The 24,705-nt window shown below is 36.2% G+C and overlaps 1 protein-coding gene across 3 annotated transcripts in view; it reads left to right on the top strand.

The window, feature by feature from the left end:
* RANBP2 (RAN binding protein 2) overlaps positions 1-24,705 on the top strand; it is an 83,831-nt gene that overhangs the window by 57,057 nt on the left and 2,069 nt on the right. The window contains exons 19-29 of one of the 3 annotated variants that reach the window (XM_045077605.1): positions 804-898; positions 1,827-3,896; positions 4,074-6,795; positions 7,387-7,464; positions 10,460-10,630; positions 11,279-11,371; positions 11,878-12,056; positions 18,554-18,758; positions 20,175-20,276; positions 23,581-23,723; positions 24,417-24,690. In XM_045077605.1, coding sequence (XP_044933540.1) covers positions 804-898; positions 1,827-3,896; positions 4,074-6,795; positions 7,387-7,464; positions 10,460-10,630; positions 11,279-11,371; positions 11,878-12,056; positions 18,554-18,758; positions 20,175-20,276; positions 23,581-23,723; positions 24,417-24,690 — 6,132 coding nt within the window. Of the gene's footprint in view, positions 1-803; positions 899-1,826; positions 6,796-7,386; positions 7,465-10,459; positions 10,631-11,278; positions 11,372-11,877; positions 12,057-18,553; positions 18,759-20,174; positions 20,277-23,580; positions 23,724-24,416; positions 24,691-24,705 lie in introns of all 3 variants that reach the window. The other 2 variants (XM_013062372.2, XM_004764339.3) reach the window with 2 other exon arrangements.

Here is a 24,705-nt window from a genome sequence, read left to right as displayed (position 1 = left end):
TGGATCACAGTTTCCATTTCTTCCATGTCACGGCATAAATGGTCTTTTAAGTTGTTTTGTTTTCTGAAAAAACTTTAATAAAAAAACCTAAGCAGTAATTGTTGGTAGCTTTGCCATGAACATGATTGTCTTCCAGTTGTTGGTTTCCTGGTGAAACTCATACAAAACTGACTGAATAAATATTTGGACATCAACATGAGTGTCAGTCATGATGTGCCTTTTTTTTTGTAAGTCAAGGAACACGTTCTGTGTTACCTGTGAGATTCTTTGCATGAATTTATCAGGTGATTTTTGACTGGACATTTTCAGCTTGAGTTTATAAAATGCAACCTTTTCTTTCTGCAAATTTTTAAGGCTTGCTTCAAAAAATGGCCCTGAGGCCAATCAGATGCATTTTGGTTCCTTAAATCCTTCCTGTGACTAGTGTATTCCCAGTATTTCTGATGTTGACAATAGACTGTGCTTTCGTATCATACCAATCTTTCTTAGAAAATGGACCAAACACTTTCTTCTTGGCTCCTTTTTTGATGCTTGTTGTGAGGCGCTTGTTCTTGTTGACCACTGTGGTGCTGCTCTCTTAACCTCATGTGTCGTATTTAGGGGTTTTCCTAGTTTGTCATTTGATAATCTTCTTTATGGTATATTTTGATGTATAGAAATTTAAAAAAATCTGTAGTTAAATCTTTCTTTGATTTCTATTGTTTTTGTAATTTATAGTTCTTGCCTAGATAGTCTTAACTATAGTATAGACTTTTTTAACTGTTTTCTTTCTTTTCTTTTTTTTTCTTTTTTTTTTTTTTTAGTTGCAACTACTGGCCCTTCAGTATATTATAGTCAGTCACCAGCATATAATTCCCAGTATCTTCTCAGACCAGCAGCTAATGTTACTCCCACAAAGGTAACAAAGGAATAATTTATACATTTATAAATATCTCCTTTTTAATTGTTCAGGCTTCCTTCAAAGAAATTCAAGAAGTAGTTCAGCATTAAAACTTATATGTCCCATAAAATATAGCTATTTTAAATTTCTTTCCAGATACAGAAGTTATGCCTCTTACTCATCTTATTTTTATGTTACAGTAAGTGTGAACATTTAGAATATTTCCCAAAAGTGGGGGCGATGGTGGTGGTGATGGGTCCTTTATCATTTTGTTTTGGTGGAAACAGGACTAGAATGGCCTTGCTGAACCACTATGTGGTAAGTACTTCAGGCCTGAAGTGACTATGTAGGTGTCTATTAACAACCAGTATTACAACTGTAGTTGAGTTAATGAAACTTTGAAGACAGATGGCTTGGGTGAATTTAGACCCTGGCTCTTCTGCTCACTGTGACCTTGGGCAAGTTTCTTAAATCTCTCTATGCATTAGTTGCCTCATATGTAAAATGAGGATAATAATCCCTTAATTCATAGGGTTTTTGAGGATATTAAAATGAGATATTATGTAAAGTGCTAAGAACAGTGCCCAGTTGGCACATTAGTAAATGCTCGATAAATGTTAGTCTCCATCATCATCATCATTATTGTTAACATCATTTAACACATTATTTAGGAATAAAGAAGAAATTTATTCTATACATTTATTGTAGAATTGGATTTTTAAAATTCTGTTATTAGTTAAAGCAATTTCCATTATATGCCAAGAAAGGAGTATAACTGTAAGTATCTTTGTAAGTAATGTCTTCTTTTAATGCTGTGGTATATACTTTAATGATATCTTTACCTTATAATGCTCATGTTTGTGGTTTGTGAGAATTGGTTTGTATCTAGTTATCTGTAGTTTTATAGACAACTTAACAAAAATCTTTAACTCTTTTTTTCTTTTAGGGTCCGGTTTATGGCATGAATAGGCTTCCACCTCAACAACATATATATGCCTATTCCCAACAGATGCACACACCACCAGTCCAAAGCTCATCTGCTTGTATGTTCTCTCAAGAGATGTATGGTCCTCCCTTGCGTTTTGAGTCTCCTGCAACAGGAATTCTATCACCCAGGGGTGATGATTACTTTAATTACAATGTTCAACAGACAAGCACAAATCCACCTTTGCCAGAGCCAGGTTATTTCACAAAACCCCCAGTTGCAGCTCATGCTTCAAGACCTGCAGAATCTAAGGTTATTGAATTTGGAAAATCTAATTTTGTTCAGCCTGTGCCAGGTGAAGGAATAAGACCATCTTTGACAGCACCTGCACATACAACACAGCCAACTCCTTTTAAATTTAACTCAAATTTCAAGTCAAATGATGGTGACTTTACCTTTTCTTCACCACAGGTTGTAACACAACCCCCTTCTACAGCTTACAATAATAATGAAAGCCTTTTAGGTCTCTTAACTTCAGATAAACCTTTGCAAGGAGATGGCTACAGTGGGCCAAAAGCTAGTCAAACCATTGGACCTCGAAATACGTTCAGTTTTGGAAGCAAAAATGTGCCTGGAATTTCATTTACTGAAAACATGGGTCCAAATCAGCAAAAGAATTCTGGTTTTCGTCGAAGTGATGACATGTTTACTTTCCATGGTCCAGGGAAATCAGTATTTGGAACACCTGCACCGGAGCTGGCCAACAAGAGTCATGAAACAGATGGAGGGAGTGCCCATGGTGATGATGATGATGATGGCCCTCACTTTGAGCCTGTGGTACCTCTTCCTGATAAGATTGAAGTGAAAACTGGTGAGGAAGATGAAGAAGAGTTCTTTTGCAATCGTGCAAAATTGTTTCGTTTTGATGCAGAATCCAAAGAATGGAAGGAACGTGGAATTGGTAATGTAAAAATCCTCAGGCATAAAACATCTGGCAAAATTCGCCTTCTCATGAGACGAGAGCAAGTATTGAAAATCTGTGCAAATCATTACATCAGTCCGGATATGAAACTCACACCAAACGCTGGCTCTGACAGATCTTTTGTATGGCATGCTCTTGATTACGCTGATGAGTTGCCCAAACCAGAACAACTGGCTATTAGATTCAAAACTCCCGAGGAGGCAGCACTTTTTAAGTGCAAGTTTGAAGAGGCCCAGAACATTTTAAAAGACTTAGGAGCAAATGTAGCCACAACAACAAATCAGGCTATGAGAATTGTAAAAGAATCCACAAGTCATGATAACAAAGATATTTGCAAATCTGATGCTGGAAACATGAATTTTGAATTTCAGATTGCAAAGAAAGAAGGGTCTTGGTGGCATTGTAACAGCTGCTCATTAAAGAATGCTGCAACTGCTAAGAAGTGTGTATCATGCCAGAATCTAAACCCAAACAAGAAAGAACTCCTTGGCCCACCATTAGTTGAAACTGTGTCTGCTCTTACAGCTGGCCTAGAAAATACACCAGATAGATTTGCATCAACGACTCCAAAGAAAGAAAGTCACTGGGATTGTAGTATTTGCTTAGTGAGAAATGAACCTACTGTATCTAGGTGCATTGCATGCCAGAATGCAAAGGCTGCTAACAAGAGTGGATCTTCATTTGTTCAGCAAGCTTCATTTAAATTTGGCCAGGGAGATCTTCCTAAGTCTGTTAACAGTGATTTCCGATCTGTTTGTTCTACGAAGGAAGGACAGTGGGATTGCAGTGTATGCCTCGTACAAAATGAAGGAAGTTCTACAAAGTGTGCTGCCTGTCAGAATCCAAGAAAACAGAATTTATCTACTTCTTCTGTTTCAGCTCCTGCTTCCTTTAAGTTTGGTACTTCAGAAATAAGTAAAACCCCAAAGAGTGGATTTGAGGACATGTTTGCCAAGAAGGAAGGACAGTGGGATTGCAGTTGCTGCTCATTACGAAATGAAGCAAGTGCTACAGTATGTGTTGCTTGTCGGAATCCAGGTAAATTGAGTCTATCCACCTCTGTTCCAGCACCTGCCTCTTTTAAGTTTAGTACTTCAGAGACAAGCAAAGCTCCAAAGAGTGGATTTGAAGGCATGTTCACCAAGAAGGAAGGACAATGGGATTGCAGTATTTGCTTAGTGCGAAATGAGGCAAGTGCTACCACTTGTGTTGCTTGCCAGAATCCAAGTAAACAAAATCAGCCTACTTCTGCTGTTCTAGCGCCTGCCTCATCAGATACATGCAAGGCTCCAAAGAGTGGATTTGAAGGCATGTTCACCAAGAAGGAAGGACAGTGGGATTGCAGTATTTGCTTAGTGCGAAATGAGGCAAGTGCTACCACCTGTGTTGCTTGCCAGAATCCAAGTAAACAAAATCAGCCTACTTCTGCTGTTCTAGCGCCTGCCTCGTCAGATACATGCAAGCCTCCAAAGGGTGGATTTGAAGGAATGTTCACCAAGAAGGAAGGACAGTGGGATTGTAGCATTTGCTTTGTGCAAAATGAGAGTTCTTCCTTAAAATGTGTGGCTTGTGATGCCTCTAAACCAACTCATAAACCTATTGCAGAAGCTCCTTCCGCTTTCACTTTGGGCTCAAAAACTAAGTTAAATGACTCTTCTGGAAATCAAGTTGGAACAGGATTTAAAAGTAACTTTTCTGAAAAAGGTTTTAAATTTGGTACTGCAGAACAAGGATTTAAATTTGGGCATGTGGATCAAGAAAGTACACCTTCATTTACATTTCAGGGCTCTTCTAATACAGATTCTAAGTCAACAAAAGAAGGATTTAGTTTTTCTGTCCCTATGTCTGCTGATGGATTTAAATTTGGCATTCAGGAGTCTGGAATTCAAGAGAAGAAAAGTGAAAAGCCCCTTGAAAATGAGCCTGGTGTTCAGGCTCAGGATATCAGTAGTCAGAAGAATGGTAGTAGTGTAATTTTTGGTCAAACTGGTAGCACTTTTACCTTTGCAGATCTCGCAAAATCAACTTCAGGAGAAGGATTTCAGTTTGGCAAAAAAGACCCTAATTTCAAGGGATTTTCAGGTGCAGGAGAAAAATTATTCTCATCACAAAGTGGTAAAATGGCTGATAAAGCTGACACTTCTGCTGACCTTGAGAAAGATGATGATGCCTATCGGACCGAGGACAGTGATGACATCCATTTTGAACCAGTAGTTCAGATGCCTGAAAAAGTAGAACTTGTAACAGGAGAAGAAGATGAAAAAGTTCTTTATTCACAGCGGGTAAAATTATTTAGGTTTGATGCGGAGATAAGTCAGTGGAAAGAAAGGGGTCTGGGGAACTTAAAAATTCTCAAGAATGAAGTCAATGGCAAACTAAGAATGCTTATGCGAAGAGAACAGGTACTAAAAGTGTGTGCTAATCATTGGATAACAACTACGATGAACCTGAAGCCTCTCTCTGGGTCCGATAGAGCATGGATGTGGTTAGCGAGTGATTTTTCTGATGGTGATGCCAAACTAGAGCAGCTGGCAGCAAAATTTAAAACACCAGAGCTGGCTGAAGAATTCAAGCAGAAATTTGAGGAATGCCAGCGACTTCTATTAGATATACCACTTCAAACTCCTCATAAACTTGTAGACACTGGCAGAGCTGCTAAGTTAATCCAGAGAGCAGAAGAAATGAAGAGTGGATTAAAAGATTTCAAAACGTTTTTGACAAATGATCAAACAAAAGTCACTGATGGAGAGAGTGAATCCTCTGATGCAGGTGCTGCCAGTGCCTCTGATACAACCAGCAAGCCAAACCCTGAAAACACAGGGCCCACACTGGAGTGGGACAACTATGATTTAAGGGAAGATGCTTTGGATGATAGTGTGAGTAGTAGCTCAGTACATGCTTCTCCACTGGCAAGTAGCCCCGTGAGGAAAAATCTCTTTCGCTTTGGTGAGTCAACAACAGGATTTAACTTCAGTTTTAAGTCTGCTTTGAGTCCATCTAAGTCTCCTGCCAAATTGAACCAGAGTGGGACCTCAGTTGGCACTGATGAAGAATCTGATGTTACTCAGGAAGAAGAGAGAGATGGCCAGTACTTTGAACCTGTTGTACCTTTACCTGATCTAGTGGAAGTGTCCAGTGGTGAGGAAAATGAACAAGTTGTTTTTAGTCACAGAGCAAAACTCTATAGATATGATAAAGATGTTGGTCAGTGGAAAGAAAGAGGCATTGGTGATATAAAGATTTTACAGAATTATGATAATAAGCAAGTTCGAATAGTGATGAGAAGGGACCAGGTGTTAAAACTTTGTGCCAATCACAGAATAACTCCAGATATGACTTTGCAAAATATGAAAGGGACAGAACGAGTGTGGGTGTGGACTGCTTGTGATTTTGCAGATGGGGAAAGAAAAGTAGAACATTTAGCTGTCCGTTTTAAACTACAGGATGTTGCAGATTCATTTAAGAAAATATTTGATGAAGCAAAAATAGCCCAAGAAAAAGATTCTTTGATAACACCTCAGGTTTCTCGTTCAACCACTCCTAGAGAGTCACCATGTGGCAAAATCGCTGTTGCTGTATTAGAAGAAACCACAAGAGAAAGGACAGATTTAATTCAGAGTGACGACACAGCAGATGCAACTTCAGAAGTTGGAGAAGCGTCTAGCACATCTGAAGCAACAACAAAAGCAGTGGTTTCTCCTCCAAAGTTTGTATTTGGTTCGGAGTCTGTTAAAAGTATTTTTAGTAGTGAAAAATCAAAACCATTTGCATTTGGCAACAGTTCAGCCACTGGGTCTTTGTTTGGATTTAGTTTTAATGCACCTTTGAAAAATAGTAGTGAAATTAGTTCAGTAGTCAAGAGTGGATCTGAAAGAAAAGTGGAACCTAATTGCAAAGAGTCGAAGAATTCAGATGGCAAACAGTCTTCAGATGGCAAAGTCAGAAATCTCTTTGCTTTTCCAAAGGAAGAGTCCTCAACTAATTACACCTTTAAAACACCAGAAAAGGGTAAGCACTTGGTCTTTAGTATAAGCACAATTTTTCATCCATTGTGTAAATATTTTGCTTAATCCATATACTCTTTGTAGGATACTAATGTTTTAGTAAAAGTTGGGTCATAAACATAGTGCGTTGTGAACAGCCAAAAAATAATTGTACAGATTGTTTTTTCTGCCTAAATCTGTTTCCCTGTGACTGTTTAAACAGCGGCAGAGAACGTGTGTGTAAGTTATTGAGGATATCTAACTAAAAGATATTTATGTTTAGTGCAGAGAACAAGAACCTAATACAGTACCAAAGTTTAGTGACTCATGTACTCATGAGTATTAGCTTGAGTTTGATTTTTTTTAAGTGTTCATTCTTCAATGTATCATTCTCTTGTCACTCAAAAAACATGGTACTGAGATGTATGTTTATATGTCATATAATGTAGTCTTATCACTATTTATTAAATGAGCAAAGAATGAAACTACCAGGATAAATGAATATCTGAGATGGCTAAATTGATATAAATTGAGGGACTCTGGCTTTTTATATTTTAAAATCACATTGACTTTTATTCTCAAGATATCCAAAAATGAAATACTCTTTATTTTCTAGGATTTAATTTTAGCCTTTTTAAATCTAATCCAATGGCTTTTTGGACCAGCATCCCTTCCTCACAGCCTGAGAACGAAGGTATAGAGCTAGTATTCTCAGTATGAGATGACATCAGTTTTTTTTAAGCAGCTGGTAGTTAGCGAAGTAACTGGCTGTATGAAATTAAGCACTTAACACTAAGGTGTGCATGTTAAAAGAATGTCTGTTTAAACAAGTACTTTTTTTGACTGGTGGTATATAACATCCTTTAATGCTGTTTTTGTTTTGTTTTGTTTTTAATGTACTTGGATGACATGTTTTTTCAGTATTGTACAGCATTACTTTGAGGTAGATCCATGTGGTCTTTATCTTTTGCTGCTTTATACTTCATTATTCTATTATTTTAAACTCTACTTAATGAAGACCTTTGTTTTTTCTAACATTTATCTTTAGCCAGGAATGTCTGCTAGCATGTATACACATGGAACAGAGTTGCCCTTTATTATTACCCTTTTGGATAGGGTTTAGAAAAATAACCCATTTGAAAGTAGATGTCATTTTTAACAGCCAACATTGTATACCTGGTATGTTATAAAAGTAAACATTGGTATTAGAGTGGAGTAATAGGAAGTTGGGGAATCTGTTAAAGACCTTTGAGAGCAAGCTTAGGGAAATGAAAGCTATTAGTATCTAACAAACAACATATCTTGAGCAACACAACTATGTTCAGTGATAAAATAACAGTCCTTGATTCGGGGGCCCTTTACTCGATCACAATACTAGCTAAAGAACTTTGCTTTTAATTTTTAACCCTCATTCTTAACGATATATTCTTTGGGAATTTGTGAAAAGTGTGGACTTTTTCCTCTAAATGACATGTATTTGAATGCACACTCCAGGACTGTAGGTTAAGAATCCCTGGTCTAAGAGCAGATTTACCAGTATACTACTGTATGACAAAGAGCCTTATTCTCTTTCAAATCCCAAAGGACCTTAGAAATGGAGGTTCCAGACACTGAGGAAACTGAGGCTTGGCTGGGCTATATGAAATGCCCACACTGTCTCTACCAGCTAATAGCAGAATTGGAGTAAGAATCTATATATCTTACAGTATTGTAATTGATACTATGTTTTTCTAATTAAGGAGAGTAAAAGGCAAGTTTAGCATTGTAAAAGGTCTCCAGTTCTCTAGATCAGATCAAATATGACCTGTGTATGTAATTTAGGATTTTCTTTTTTTTTTAAACAGATTTTATTTATATATTTGACACACAGAGAGAGTTATCACAAGTAGGCAGAGAGGCAGGAGAGAGAGAGGGGGAAGCAGACTCCTTGCTGACAGAGAGCCCAATGTGGGGCTCGGTCCCAGGATCCTGAGATATGACCTGAGCCAAAGGCAGAGATTTTTTTTTTTTTTTAAAGATTTTATTTATTTATTTGACAGACAGAGATCACAAGTAGGCAGAGAGGCAGGCAGAGAGAGAGAGAGGGAAGCAGGCTTCCTGCGGAGCAGGGAGCCCGATGCGGGGCTCGATCCCAGGACCCTGAGATCATGACCCGAGCCGAAGGCAGCAGCCCAAACCACTGAGCCACCCAGGCGGCCCTAGAGTTTTCTAATAGCCATATTAAAAAATAGAATAAAAAACAGGTGAAAAAAAGAAGCAGATGAATTTAATTTTAATCTAAGCAGTTACATTATATCTGAAATAACATTTCAGGTTCTAATCAGATTATATAAAAATAAAGATATACTTCATATTCTGGGTTTTTTGTTTTGTTTTTTATACAAAGTCTTCAAAATCCAGTGTGTATTTTTATTTTTATTTTATTATCTTTTTTTTGAGGGAGAGCCAGTGAGGAGTGTGTGATCACAAATGGGAGGGACAGAGAGAGGTGGAGTGGGGAGGAGAGAGAATCTCAAGCAGACTCCATTCTGAGTGTGGAACCTGACACAGGGCTCAGTCTCCTGATCCCAAGATCAAGACCTGAGCCGAAATCAAGAGTTCGGCAGTTAACCAACTGAGCCATCCAGGTGCCCCTAGTGTGTATTTTTATACCTGAAGTAGGACTCAGTTTGGACTAGCCACGTTTAAAGTGCTTAATAGCCACATGTGGCTAAGATATGATTTTGGACAGCACCTGTTGGTACATGATTTGTTTTATCTGTTCCTTTTTTTTTTTTTTTTAAAGACTTTATTTGACAGAGATCACAAGTAGGAAGAGAGGCAGGCAGAGAGAGAGAGGAGGAAGCAGGCTCCTTGCTCAGCAGAGAGCCCGATGCGGGGCTCGATCTCAGGACCCTGGGTCATGAACCGAGCTGAAGGCAGAGGCTTTAACCCACTGAGCCACCCAGGCACCCCTTATCTTTTCCTTTTGCCAGATATTCCTCTTTATTTATTGGCCACAGTGTATTGTATGAAGAATCCCTTTTTTCTTTGTGTTTTGCTTTTTTTTGTTGTAGTTTTTCAGCTATAAAATTTGTCCTAAATTTTTACAGTATTATACCAAGGATAACAGTAATTTTAATTTAGTTTTATATGTTATCATGCTTGGAAGTGTGCAAAACTGGATATAACTCCATTCACCCACCGTCCTTGGCAATTGTTAACAATTCCAATTATACACCATCCTTGGCAATTGTTAACTTTTCTTGTAGGAACTAATCAAGATTAGCTTTGCATTAGTTTCATATTTATACTAATCTTTGCTCATGATTTCTCTGAGTTTTTTCAGTTGTTGCAAATGCATGGATATTTTGCTAAACAATTGTTTAGTATGCCAGATATGGTTATGGCAGCACTATTTAAATGCCTTCTACAATTATAGCCATTAATAGTAGTTTTAAAAAAATGATCAGTGAGTAAATGCAGTAGTTTTTTGGTTTTAAATAGATTCTGTGTTCAGTAAGGGTTTTGACAGAACATTAATTTCTAATTCTTTACTGAGCCTTATCCACATTAGAGTTTATGTGTTTTCATCACTATGTTATTTTAACCTAAAAATAAGTTCAGTGGTTTTCTTTTCAGCTAGGATATTGGTGTTAATACAAATATTTAATATCTTTTCTTTGTAATTTTTTGGGCTTACTTTATAGCAAAAGAGAAGGTAAAACCTGAAGATCCTCCCTCAGATGATGATGTTCTCATTGTATATGAGTTAATACCCACCCCTGAGCAAAAAGATCTTGCAAGCAAACTTAAACTTCCTCCAACTTTCTTCTGCTATAAGAATAAACCAGATTATATTAGCGAAGAAGAAGAGGATGGTAAATCTTCTGTTATTTAAAATGCATTCTTTTCATGCTAATCTTAGTAATGGGGGAGTATGGTTAAATTATTTAAAGCCTGCCTCTTAGAACCCAACACTGTTGTCCTCCTAGCTAAGATGTTTATCCTCAGTGTATGTATTGTAAATAGTCAATGGATGTAATGATTGAAACAACTGCATTTATTAAGTGAGGATTTTGTGGATGGCTACCATAAGTTGAGCAGGCATTTTGAGAATTGAAAGCAATCCTCATTTCCCTGTTAACTTAGAGGGATGGGGGACTAATGAGGCAGATGGGTGTTTCATTATGGAAAACTCTGTGAGCCATACCAGAGTCTTTCAGCAGGGGAATTCCATGCTCAGGAAGTTTCAGTAGGACTGGTTGAGTTTGGTGTAGAGGATTGGGTTGTGGGACATGGAGATAGGAAGATGATAGAGTAGCTCAAACAAGAAGAGAGCCTAAATAGAATTTCTATAATGACAGGAGAGGCATTAGGAATATAGAATTAGCAAAATTGGGTGTTCTTTCAATGTGGGGAGTAAGGGAAAGTATGAAGTTGAAGGATAGTTACTAGATTTCTGGCTAGAAAAATTCCTGAAACTTAATAGAAATTCCTTTTTTTTAATAAAATCAATTATACTTAAGATGAAGATTTCGAAACAGCTGTCAAGAAACTTAATGGAAAACTATATCTGGATGACTCAGAAAAATGTAGACCATTAGAAGAAAAGCTAACAGGTATGTTAAATTAAAATTACTAATTATAATGCTCTTACAAATTTTATTAATTCATTCATTCATTTGAGGGGAAAGAGAGAAAGGGAGGGGGAGGAGCAGAGGGGAGAGAATATCTTAAGCAGGCTCCATATCCAATGCGGAGCCAAATGTGGGCCTTGATCTCAGAACCCAGAGATCATGACCTGAGCAGAATCAATAATCAAACACTTAACCAACTGAGCCACTCAGGTGCCCAACTAGTTAGAAAGTTTTTAAAAAATCTTCTATTTAAAAGGAATCATCTGATCATTTTTGTAATTACCAATTTTACTTATGTACTATTCCTCTCGTGTTTTAAAATATTTAAAAATAGTAAAACATTGTTTTCTTGGTGATCCTGTTCTCCATTACCACTCATAGCTATTGCTATCTGGGTCTATAATCTGTACATTATATTGAGAACCATTCTTGGAAAGGAGTTGGACTTTTTGTCACTTTCTTTTGCTTGTGTTCTGTGGAATTTTCAGATAATGAAAAAGAATGTGTTATTGTTTGGGAAAAGAAACCAACAGTTGAAGAGAAGGCAAAAGCAGATACATTAAAACTTCCACCTACATTTTTTTGTGGAGTCTGCAGTGATACTGATGAAGACAATGGAAATGGGGAAGACTTTCAGTCAGAATTTCAAAAAGTTCAGGACTCTCAAGTAAGAGCATCTCCATTATTTTCCTTCTGATTCAGTTACCTTTGTTGATGCAGTAAACTGGAATGTTTTTTTTACCCAATGGTGGTAATGTGTTGTGGGAAGAAAATGGATTAGACATCTACCAATCAGCATTGACCAGAGAAGAAGGAGTTTTGTTCTGCATAGAGGATTGTAAAGATTCACATCCTATGTATGTTGGGTTTTTGTGGGGATGGGAGAGGTGGACTGAGCAGAATATCCTTTGGAGTGTTTACCACTAAGAATGATACTAATAAGTTCATTTTCCATGCAAATTAGTTTATTCTCTGGTGGGCAGAGTGGATAGGAAGTAATATTGGAGACAGTTCCTTGGCCTATAACTTGTCAATTTCATGATTTGATTATTTTCTTAGCACAACTGTAGTGATAATTTTAATAGATATCAGCACCTTGGTTATCATAATTTGTATTTCACAGAAAATAGGAGACAAGGTCCCTGTCTAGTAATTGTTCACAGTCTAATATTGGCATGTATTCAGAATGTTCCTGCCTCCTCAAGTAATACTGGCTTTTTTTGTTGTTTTATTTTTGTTTTTGTTAGATGGTTAAAATAAGAGTCCTGGAATTAAGTTACACATGTAGTGGTTTTTTTAAGGGACGTGTGGCTAGAGAGAGATGTGGTGGTCTGAGTCTAAGAAATTTATTGTTCTTCATAGTCTCTCTGACTCTGAGGAGTCTTTGCTGGTTACCTAGGATGTGTATGTTTAAATTGAATTCATCAGTACAAATATAATTAATGGTCATTAGTTGATGTAAAGATATCACTTTCTCATTTATAACCAGATAGATTTATTTGTTGAAATCTGAAGTTTTTGCAGCAGTGGTCTCATTATTTCAATCTAAAGTGTATTTCAAATCACTTAGCAGTTTCCATGGATTCATTGTATTTACATGTATTTCATTGTATTTACATTCACAATATTTAGTAACCGTTACTCTAATTCCTCACTGTTAGAGGCTTTATCATGTAACTATTTATTCAACAAGTACAGTATAATCATATTAATAAAAACTTGGATTATACAGATTTAAACAGTGATTTAAAAATGGCCTCTTATGTGCAAAAACTTCTCGTAAGTTACTACTTTAACATTTATTTTAAAATTGAAAAATAATTTCAGTACTGATGCACAGACTAAATTGTTGATCATTTATTCTTTTTCTACCTTGTGATGCATGCCACTTGAGCTGGCACACAGGGACTTGGTGTATTTTGTCGGTATTTTATAAACCATGCTGTTTATAGGAGTTGAAGTATCTTATTTGAGGTGACAGTTGTGTTATTTTAAAACATTTGCGGGGCACCTGGGTGGCTCAGTGGGTTAAGCCGCTGCCTTCGGCTCAGGTCATGATCTCGGGGTCCCGGGATCGAGTCCCGCATCGGGCTCTCTGCTCAGCGGAGAGCCTGCTTCCTCCTCTCTCTCTCTCTCTCTGCTTGCCTCTCTGCCTACTTGTGATTTCTCTCTGTCAAATAAATAAATAAAATCTTTAAAAAAAAAAAAAACAACATTTGTGATTGTTAGAAAATATCCTCTAACACTATCACACTGTTCATTAAATAGTAGTATTAGTGGCTATTCAAAAATACTTTGGTACCAAAGTTAAATATGATAAATCTCTTCTATAAAGGTTGGGAAAAAATGCTGCAATAAAATATACGTTTTGGAAGAGAGTAATTACCTTTTGATACACAGCTGAAATAGAAAACTAAAAACCATTTGAACTAAAATATGCTCTAAGAGATGTGGATTTACACTTTTTCAGAATGTGTTGTTCATGCTTTACACTCAGTTTAATTAATTTTGAATATGATATCTGTTGCTTAAAATGCATAAGTGTACTCTCTTTATAAGCATTTACTGTGAGCTAGCACTATGCTGACAATTGGGGATACAGTATTTTTTTTTTTAAGATAGATTGATTGATTGATTGATTTGACAGACAGAGGTCACAAGTAGGCAGAGAGGCAGACAGAGACAGAGAGGGACGCAGGCTCCCTGCTGAGCAGAGAGCCTGATGCGGGGCTTGATCCCAGGACCCTGTGATCATGACCTGAGCTGAAGGCAGAGGCTTTAACCCAGTAAGCCACCCAGGTGCCCCGGGGATACAGTATTGAACAAAACAGAAGTAATTTGGTTTGTCTGTAATGAGTTTTCCATTCAAGACCTCTAAGGGGAGGATGCATTAGGAGCTGAATTAAAACCCTTCCCCCCACCCAAGTAGTCTAGCCTACTTTTTTGGGGTAACATTTATTGTGATATAATTCACACACCATACAGTTCACCCATTTTAAAGTATATAATTCCGAGGTTTTTAGTATATTCGCCGGGTTCTGCAACCACTCACAGTCAGTTTTTTTTTTTTTAATTTTATTTATTTATTTGACAGACAGATATCACAAGTAGACAGAGGCAGGCAGAGAGAGAGAGCGGGAAGCAGGCTCCCTGCTGAGCAGAGAGCCCGATGTGGGCCTCGATCCCAGGACCCTGAGATCATGACCTGAACCGAAGGCAGTGGCTTAACCCACTGAGCCACCCAGGCGCCCCTCACCGTCAGTTTTGAACAGTTTCATCAACCCAAGAAAAACCTCTAACCTCTATCAGTCACCACCCTTCCCCATTTCCCCCTAGTTTTTCCAGCCCTAGAAACCAGTGATGGACTATCTCTATAAGTTTGCCTATTGTGGACATTTCTTTCTTTCTTTTTTTTTTTTTTAAGATTTTGTTTGTTTGTTTGACAGAGAGTGACCACTAGTAGGCAGAGAGACAGGCAGAGAGAAAGGAGGAAGCAGGCTCTCTGCTGAGCGGAGCTCGATGCGGGGCTCAATCCCAGGACCCTGGGCTCATGACCTGAGCCGAGGGCAGAGGCTTTAACCCACTGAGCCACCCAGGCGCCCCTATTGTGGACATTTCTTACAAATAACTTTTGTGTCTGGCTTCTTTCACTTAATATGTTTAAGTATATCTACACTGTAGCATATATATACATTTATTGATTTTTATGACTGAATAATATTGCATTGTATGGATATGCCAAATTTCATTTATCCATTCATCTGTTGATGGCCACTTGGGTTGGTTTTACTTTTTGGCTATTATAGTAATACTGCTGTGATAGCATTAAACATTTGACACAAACAGAATGAATTTTCTTCGCCTTGTGCTTCAGGTATGTTAAGGACTTTTTTCATTTGTAGTAACTTCTTTTATTTACAGAAGTAAAATTCACTTTTGTGTATGTGTGTCTGTTTTCTCTGAGTTCTTACACATGCCTGAATTCTTATAATTCCCACCAAAGACAGGATAGAATAATTCCAACACACCCAGAATTCCTTTGTATCATCCTTTTGTAGTCAGATCCTCCCCTACCCACATCTTTTAGCAACTGCTGATCTGTTTTCTGTTTCTATATTTTTGCCTTTTCCAGACCAACATATGAATGAAATCCTATAGTATAGGATTTCATATGAATAAAGTCCTACAGCATAGGCATTTGTCTATCCCTAAGTAGTATTCCATTTTGTGGCTATACCACAGTTTATTCATTGATCCATGGAAGGTCATTTCCAATTTATTTTGCTTTTTTTCTTGTTTCTCAAAGTGGAGCCATTCTTCATTTCTAGTATAGTTAATGTTCTAAGTTTCTTTCTAGGAACTGTTCAGCTCCATCCCAAAACTTTTACTATGTGGTATTTTCATTTTCTTTCAGTTTAAAATACTTACTTTCCTTGAGATATTCTTTTGGTACATGCATTAGGTAGTATGTTGCTCCCAAATATTTAGTGATATTCCACATATTCTGGTATTGATTTCTAGTTTAATTCCTTTATTGTCTGTGAATGTATTTTGAGTAATTTCAGTTCTTACAGGTTTATTGAAGGCTGTCTTGGTGATTGTGCACTTGAGAGGAATGTGTAGTTTGCTCTTTTGGGGTAGTGTTTTATGTTAATTAGATCAAGCTAATTGATGCTGTGCTAAGTCTCAATATATTATCCTTGACTACTTTTTTGTTTCCTTATTCTTTTTGAGAAGACTGTTGCTAGGCATAATTGTAGATTTGTCTATTTCTCCTATTAATTTTTGCTTAATGTACTTAGAAAGTGTTCCTTTTGCTTCTGTTTTCTAGAAGACATTGTAGGAATTGCTAGTCTTTCTTTCTTTCTTAAATGTTTGATAGAACTTGGTACTGAAACCATTTGGTCCTGGAATAATATTAATTGATTTAGTAGATGTAGGCCTATTCAGATTATCTGTTTCTTCTTCTTGAGTTTTGGTAGGTTTTGTCTTTCAAGGAATTGGTCCATTTCATTTATGTTAATCAAATTTGTGGGTGTAATGGTGTCTGTGGTGTCTAAATTAAAATTGATTACCCTTTTAATAGCTATCAATTAAAAGTGAGTAGTGATGGCTCTTGTTTCATTTCTTTTCCTTTTTTAAAAATTATTTGAGAGAGAGAGCACAAACAGGGGGAAGGGCAGAGGGAGAAACAGACTCCCCACTGAGCAGAGATCTGCAGGAGGGGCTCAATCCCAGGACCCCAGGATCATGACTGGAACTGGAGCCAGATGCTTTGACTGAGCCACTCAAGCGCCCCTTGTTTCATTTCTTTTTTCTTTCTTTCTTTTTTTTTTTTTGTTTTAGAGAGTTTATTTATTTATTTGACAGAGATCACAAGTAGGCAAAGAGGCAGGCAGAGCGGGGGGGGGGGGGGGAAGCAGGCTCCCTGCCAAGTAGAGAGCCTGATATGGAACTCTATCCCAGGACCCTGAGATCATGACCTGAGCCGAAGGCAGAGTCTTAACCCACTTAACCACCCAGGTGCCCCCTTGTTTCATTTCTAATATTAATAACTTGCATCTTGTTTTCTTGGTTAACCTACTTTGGGTTTATATCAGTTTTTATTAACCTTTTCAAAAAACCACTTTTGATTTTGTTGTTTTCCTCTTTGAATTTCCTACTTTATTGATTTCTGCTATACTTTTCATTTTTTTCTAATCTTCTTGCTTTAATTTTATATTGCTCTTCTTTCTCTAGTTTCTTAAGGTAGGAGTTCATTGATTTTAGATTTTTTTTCTTAAAGATTTTATTTATTTGAGAGAGAGAGGGAGGGAGAGAGCATAAGGCCAGGGGAGAGGCAGAAGGAGAGGGAGAAGCAGACTTCCCACTGAGCAGGGATCCTGATGCAGGGCTCAGTCTAGGAACCCTGTGATCATGACCTGAGCCAAAGTCACATGCTTTTAACTGACTGAACCACCCAGGCACCCCATTGATCTTCTTAATGTATGCATTCAGTACTATAAATTTTCCCTTCCTTGGTTTTGTTGCATTTTGTAAGTTTTGATAAGTTATTTAAAGATATTTTTAATATTATTTAATTTAATATTTAATATTATTTAATATTAAATATTATTTAATATTTAATATTATTTTTAATTTATCTAGAGGCCTTTGTATATATTATTTTTTAAAAATGGGTTGTTTAATCTCTTAATATTTAGAATTTCTCCAGCTATATTTCTGGTAATGATTTCTACCTTAATTCTTTTGTTGACTGAGTATATATACTTTATGATTTCTGTTCTATTGAATTTGTTGAGGTGCGCGAATGTGGGTTTTTTTGGGTAAATCATCTATGTTGCTTTCTGTTACTGTATTTTTCATTTGTAAAATTCCCACTTGACTCTTTTTATACCTTAAAGTTTTTTTTGCTGAGAACTTGTTATCTTTTCATTTATTTTAAAGAATATTTGCCCTTATATCCTGGAGCATTGTTACAATAGCTTCTTTAAAGATTTTTTCTGCTCATTTTTTCTGCTCATTCAACACATGGATCATTTCATGACAACCCCGAACCCCTGGCCAAGGAGAGTTGGCTTTTCTTGGGAATTTTTTTCATCTCTGTCATTGCAGCTTCAGTTTTGGAGCTTCTCTAGCACCCAGGCTGGAATATGGGTTGGTAGGGAAGGAAATACCCTGGAAGGTTCTTACCACCGGATTATAACTCAGGTCTTGGGGTTCTTTTTTTTTTTTTTTTTTAATAATTTATTTGACAGACAGAAATCACAAGTAGGCAGAGAGGTAGGCAGAGAGAGGAGGATGTAGACTCCCTGTGGAACAGAGAGCTCGGCGTGGGGCTTGATCCCAGGACCCTGGGATCATGACCTGAGCCGAAGACAGAGGATTTAACCCACTGAGCCACCCAGGTGCCCCAAATCTTGGGGTTCTTAATCCCCCTGCTTTATCCACCTTTCAGAGGCTTTTTATACTTGCTTTATCTGTTTCAGTCCAGTTTAATAGTAAAGATAGGATGGAGTGTAGAATGGGAGAGATAAGGTGAAGTGTGTTTATTCCATTATGTCTAGAATTCTCAATTACTCAATTTCTTTTAAAATAGGAATATGATCCTTTTTGTCAGTCAGTATTTAATGGCATAGTTATTTTTTTACTTCCTTTTTGCAGAAATCCCAGAGTGAAGAAATAGCTAACATGGCTGACAGTATGTATACACGTGGGAGTAAAGTGACTGCACCATTTTTATGTAAATCTGAAGAACCTGGTTTTATTACCAAATCTGCTAGTTCACCACCTGTTTCTTCTGGAACTGTGGATAAACCTGTAGATTTGTCTGCTAGAAAGGAAAATGATGCAGATTCTATAAGCCAAGGTAAAATTTAATACGTCTACAAAAATCTTTTAGGCGTACATTACCATTACATAACGTCACATAATGTCACCTAACTCTGTATTTGAGAAAATAGACTCAAATGTCAAATCTAAAAACTCCCTTCCCTTAAAACACATTTGAAACGTATAAAGGGGCATGAAATATTTGTAATAATAACCAGAAAATCATACTACCTTGTCAACAAAGATAATAAACATGTATTTTTATTGTTAGAGTTGTGGTTATTAACAAATATGAAGCACTGTGACTCTGACCTTTCTACTTGAGAATAAATAACAAATTTTGCCTAGTGGAGATTTTTCTTTGTGATAGGAATATTTGAATATTGTTTGAATTATCATTGAAGTATATTAAAATTCATATATGAAGTAATTGTGGATATTACAATAAGGTGGTTAAATTTTTATGGTACTACCTTAGTGTCTTTTACTTTATGTGCTTCATTAGATTAATCAGTTACAGTAATCAAACCTGATAGGCTTTCCTCTGTGTTTTTTCATTTCAGTTGATATTGGGGGTCGGAATCTTTTATAATATATTCCTTTAAAATTACCTAATTTGTTTCAGAAGTAGTCTTGAATAATGCACAATTACTATATTTATAGGCACTTGAGAGTCCTAATATGTTACAAGAGGAAGTAATTTCAGACCTAAAAATCTCATGTTTTCAGAAAATAAAAGTAGGGCTTAGGAATCTAAGAGATCATGTAGCTACACATTGTCAGGATTAAGACCCCCAAACTCCTGGTGACCAAAGATGTGAAAGATTTTTTTTTTTTTTTTTTTTGAGCTTACTTAGAATAGAGAACAGAAAAATTCTTTATGCAGGTCTTTCCTGAAACCCACCTGTGAATGAAAGTTTTAGATTATAGAAAACTGTAAATTATCTGGCTCAGTATAGATCTACATCTCATTTTTATTTATTTTTTTTAAGATTCTATTTATTTATTTGACAGAGAGAGCGAGAGAGGGAGCACAAGCAGGGGGAGCAAGAAAGGGAGAAGCGGGCGCTCTGCCGAGGAGGGAACCTGATGCAGGGCTTGATTCCAGGACTTATGATCTGACCTGAGGGCAGATGCTTAATGACTGAGCCACCCAGGTGCCCTACACTTTTAAAAAAGATTTTTGGTTGTGCAGTTGGTATAGTTTGTCATGAGAATAGTACCTGTACACATTACACTAAAGAAGTTCAAAATTGGTTGTATTTTGCAACTTTAGAGAATTTTGTATTTTGTCCTTTAGAGAAATAATCAGAAGACAAATGCTTCACACCACACACCCAAACACTTTGGTAGTATAGAACATCCCAACCCATTCTCTCTAGATCCTGGGTAAAAGCTTTGATGTTCAGTATATATTAAATGAAATGTTAAATTATTCTTTTCCTTTTGCCAGTGGAAAGCAAAACAGTTTCATTTGGATTTGGAAGTAGTGCGGGACTGTCATTTGCAGACTTGGCTTCCAGTAATTCTGGGGATTTTGCTTTTGGTTCTAAAGGTAAGATCAAGAGGAGAGATTTTAAAGATGTTACAGAATCAAACACAAATGAAAGAACTAGTCCTTTGCCACAGTGTTGTAACTAAGTTGGACATTTCTTCCCTCATCTCACCTTCCATTTTGTTTAAGGGTTTTAATGAGGAAGGACTTTTATATTTTACTATTATTTTTGACATTTATTAATATAAACCATAAGAATTTTCTCTTAATTCACTATAAATCCTGTTGGTAATCTTTTCCATCCTGAAATGTAGAACCATCTTTCCAGTTTTGGAATTACCTTGATTTTGGTGCATTGTTCTTTTAATTATACTTTTGGATTTGGTTTTAGTGAATATTTCAGATTTGTGCATCTATTTTTTAAGGAAATGACTTTATAGTTTTCTATTTTTCTAGTTTCCTTGATCAAGTTTGAATATAAGGCTTGTGCTGATTTATCACTATAAATTTATGGTTGATGAGGTTTCCCATCTTTTTCAGTGGTTTTCTGTTTTTAGTGCATTTTGTGTCATTTGTAGAAAATAATATATTACTTGATTGTTTCAAGTTTATTGGTATATTACTTTCATTTTCTTATAATGACTTTCATATTTTTCTGATTATAGCACAACCTAAGTTGTTCCTATACAAGATGCTTGGTTTGTGGAATAAATGTTATTGAAAATATATACTTAATATTTATGTAATTCAGAATAGCATGCTTCCCACCCACATGCTCACCCTTCTTTCATATCACTGCCATTTATAGACGCACGTGTAAAACTTTCAGAAATTACCTTCAGGTATTGTTTTTTATGCTGGAATTCATATCCTCACCGATGTTAAGTTGCTATATATTTTTTTAATGTATGGTAGCCTGAAGTCAGAAGATAATGAGCCCTTATAGATATAGTTATCCATATACAAAAAACTTAACAAATAAAAGTTGATGAGTTAGGATGCTTGTTTTTCAGTGTAACCTTTTCAAAGTACTCTATCCATACTGTGCAGTTAAGTGTGAAATAGGCTAGACTCAAACCTCATGACATTTACTTCTCACCACCACTTGTCATTTTTTGCTGAGGTGATTTACCAAGTTCTTTGTTAACTACATTTCTTACTTTGTTTTCTTCTTAGATCTGGCAGGAATTTGTGCTGTCTTTTCAAAGAAGTACCTTTTGGTTTGGACAGTTCTCCTTTTGTTTATGCTTTTGATTAATCTCTAGATTTTTTCATTACTTTTCTTTTAAATTAGTTTTTTTTTTAAGAGGTCATAAATTTCACCAGAATGTGGGTATCCATCTTCCTTACTCCTTCCCTCTCTTTCTCTCCCTCCCATCCTCCCTCCCTTCCCTCCTTCCTTTTGTTCTTTCTTTTTTAAATATATAACTTGTTTCTGGCATTGCATGGACCTTTCTGATTTTAAACTTTCTGTTTTGGTTGGTTTTTAAGTTCAGAGGAATCTTTTTTTCCTCTTCTTACTGCATATTCTTTTCTATAATGATTCTTTTTTTTTTTTTAATCTGCTCCTGTTCATTTTTTGTTGTGATTTTGTTGTTTTTTTTAAACTCATTTTCTTTGTAAGCTCTATTCACATAGGTATGTTAATCATTCCACATCTGTTGTGTAATATTTAATACAGAAACTAAGAGAATAATAAGGGAGTTCCTGTTTAAAGATCACCTGCCTTTGTCAGTAATCACTATTTTATCATATTTCCTTCAGATTTTGTAATGTTTTTATAAACCTGTTCATATAGTGGAAGTCTCCTACGTGTTGTTGCCTAGAACTGTTACTGTGAAATTGTGATTATTGACATGTATAATTTTATATTTTTACTATAAAATTCTTTCTCCTGGTTTTCAAAAAACCTTGGCTTCATATTAGAATTTCCTGGGAGGTTTTTCATTTTTTGTTTTTTGTTTTTTTTTTTTAAAAGAAAACAAAACATTATATTGGACTCTCTGGGTGTGGTAGCCTAGGCATTGATATCTTAACAGTTCCTGTATGATTCTTAAAATTCACCCAGCATTAAGAACCACTGAGATATTTTGGAATTTTTCTGCCATACCTCTCAAGGGTCTTATGGGGTAATTAAATTTTTTTTTGCTTGGGAGTTCCTGAACCAGCTTTGTTTTCTGTTTTTTTGTTTTTAAGAAAGAGAAAGAAGAGAGTGTGTGTGCATATATGCAAGAGCTTTGGTGGGGGCCAAAGTGACAGGGGAGAGAGAATATTAAGCAGGCTTCACGCCCAGCGCAGAGCCTTTGTGCATGATCTCACAACCCTGAGATCCTGACCTAAGCCAAAACCAAGAGTTGGTTGCTTGACCAACTGAGCCACCTAGGCACCCCTCTTTTGCAATATCTTCCTAAGGACTTTTGTCTTCTTTCTCTTTTTGAGGTTTTTTCTCTCTCTCTTTTTTTCCCCCTCCCCACTAAATCTGGCATAGAGGGAGATACTCTTAATAGATACTCATTCTGTGCTTTCTTTAAGGTGCTGAGTTACTTTTTAAATGATCTGTGATATTTTTGCCCCTTAAGAGTTTTTAGCACTGGATATGGAATTTTCTAAGACAGTGATTCATCAACAAGTGATGAAAAGCTAAGAGATGTTTCTTTACTCTGTAAGACACTGAGGCTGAAATGGGGAGGAAGAAGTAACTAGTTTTCATCTTCTCCAAGGCCTAAGGGAGAGTAACAATCTTTGTTTCTCTGCGTGGGAATAGGGAGTCTACAGCACCAACAGCCTGGTATCCCTTGAGGATAGTTGGGAGTCAGTGAGCTTCTCCCTGTGCTACCTTCTACCACCTAGCTAAGAAATCTAAGCTGCAGCAGTAGTTACTTCAGGAAGAAGTTGAGGTAGAAAAGCTATAAATGTGTTTAGGCTGCTTTGACTGCTTTGGAAGTAGCAGGTGTGGCCTCTTTGAGAGGACATTTTTAGGTTCAAAAGTTATTTTTCTTATGTGATAAAATGTTTTATGAGGTAAATTACCTTTGGAGCTGAGCTAATTGTTCAAAATTCTGGGGTGTGTGTTAAGAATATGCTTCATTACTGAAAGTTCTTGCATAGTTCAGTATCATGAAATTTGCCGGAGGCTCAGATAATCTTATCTTTGTAGCTCAAAGCATAAACAGTACTCTGTACTGTGAGTAGTACTGTGTGCTCACTATATGAGTTAAACTTGTCAGAGTAATATAATTTTAAGCATTTTTACTAAAAGTATATGTCCTATCACTGGAAATTACAGGCCTCAAGAACGAAACAGGGGGATTAAAAGCATATAAAATTTGATACCACTGTTTAAATATCCTAATTTATTCATCAGATAAGAATTTCCAGTGGGCAAATACTGGAGCAGCTGTGTTTGGAGCACAGTCAACCAGTAAAGTTGGCGAAGATGAAGATGGTAGTGATGAAGAAGTTCACAATGAAGATATCCATTTTGAACCAATAGTGTCATTACCTGAGGTAAATATTAAAAGAATGGAACTAAACTTGACATAGGCTTGACTTGCAGGACTAACTTTGTTTGCATTTCTTTCAGAATATTTACCCTTTCAAGTGGAGGAGATATATATATATATATATATATATATATATATATATCCCAGTTTTATTTTTATTTATATATATATATATATATATATATATATAGACACATATATAAATATAAATTCTATAAATTCTACATGAAATTGTTGGGAAGAACTAAGTTTTTTTCATATATTTTTAGAATATCTTGTTTTCATAATATAATTCTGGAAGTAAAAAGTATCCAGTCTCATACTTGCCAAAATTCTTTTAATAAAAAGGACAAGAATGTTATTTTAGGCAAATTACTTTGTCAGTTTTCAACTACAGTCAGTAGTTGATATTTCTCTTCAAGAACACTTTTTGGAATCTCTTCTGTCCCGTAAAACAATGTATTTACTTTCCAAAAGTAGGAAGAATACTATATAAGAGAAATATTTCATGACAAATCAGGTCTTTACTGCTTCATCCAAATCAAATGTATTCCTAGCCCTTGGAATTTATCTTGATACTGTAGTTCAAATTCCGTTAATGTCATTGCAAAGACAATATTGTGTGGAATTTGGTTCTTTGGAATTTGTCATGTAATATGTTAAAAGCAGCAGCTTATAATTTTATTTGCTGTCATAGGTAGAAGTAAAATCTGGAGAAGAAGATGAAGAAATTTTATTTAAAGAGAGAGCCAAACTCTATAGATGGGATCGAGAAGTCAGTCAGTGGAAAGAGCGTGGTATAGGAGACATAAAGATTCTTTGGCATACAATGAAGAATTACTACCGGATCCTAATGAGAAGAGACCAGGTTTTTAAAGTGTGTGCAAACCATGTCATCACGAAAACAATGGAATTAAAACCCTTGAATGTTTCGAACAATGCTTTAGTTTGGACTGCCTCAGATTATGCTGGTGAGTTCTATATGC

The sequence above is a fragment of the Mustela putorius genome, unplaced genomic scaffold (assembly GCF_011764305.1).
Source record: "Mustela putorius furo isolate JIRA1106 unplaced genomic scaffold, ASM1176430v1.1 tig00000224_pilon_pilon_pilon, whole genome shotgun sequence".
Classification (NCBI taxonomy): domain Eukaryota; kingdom Metazoa; phylum Chordata; class Mammalia; order Carnivora; family Mustelidae; genus Mustela; species Mustela putorius.
Note: the sequence above shows the minus strand (reverse complement) of the source record. Positions and strands in the feature narration are given on the sequence as shown.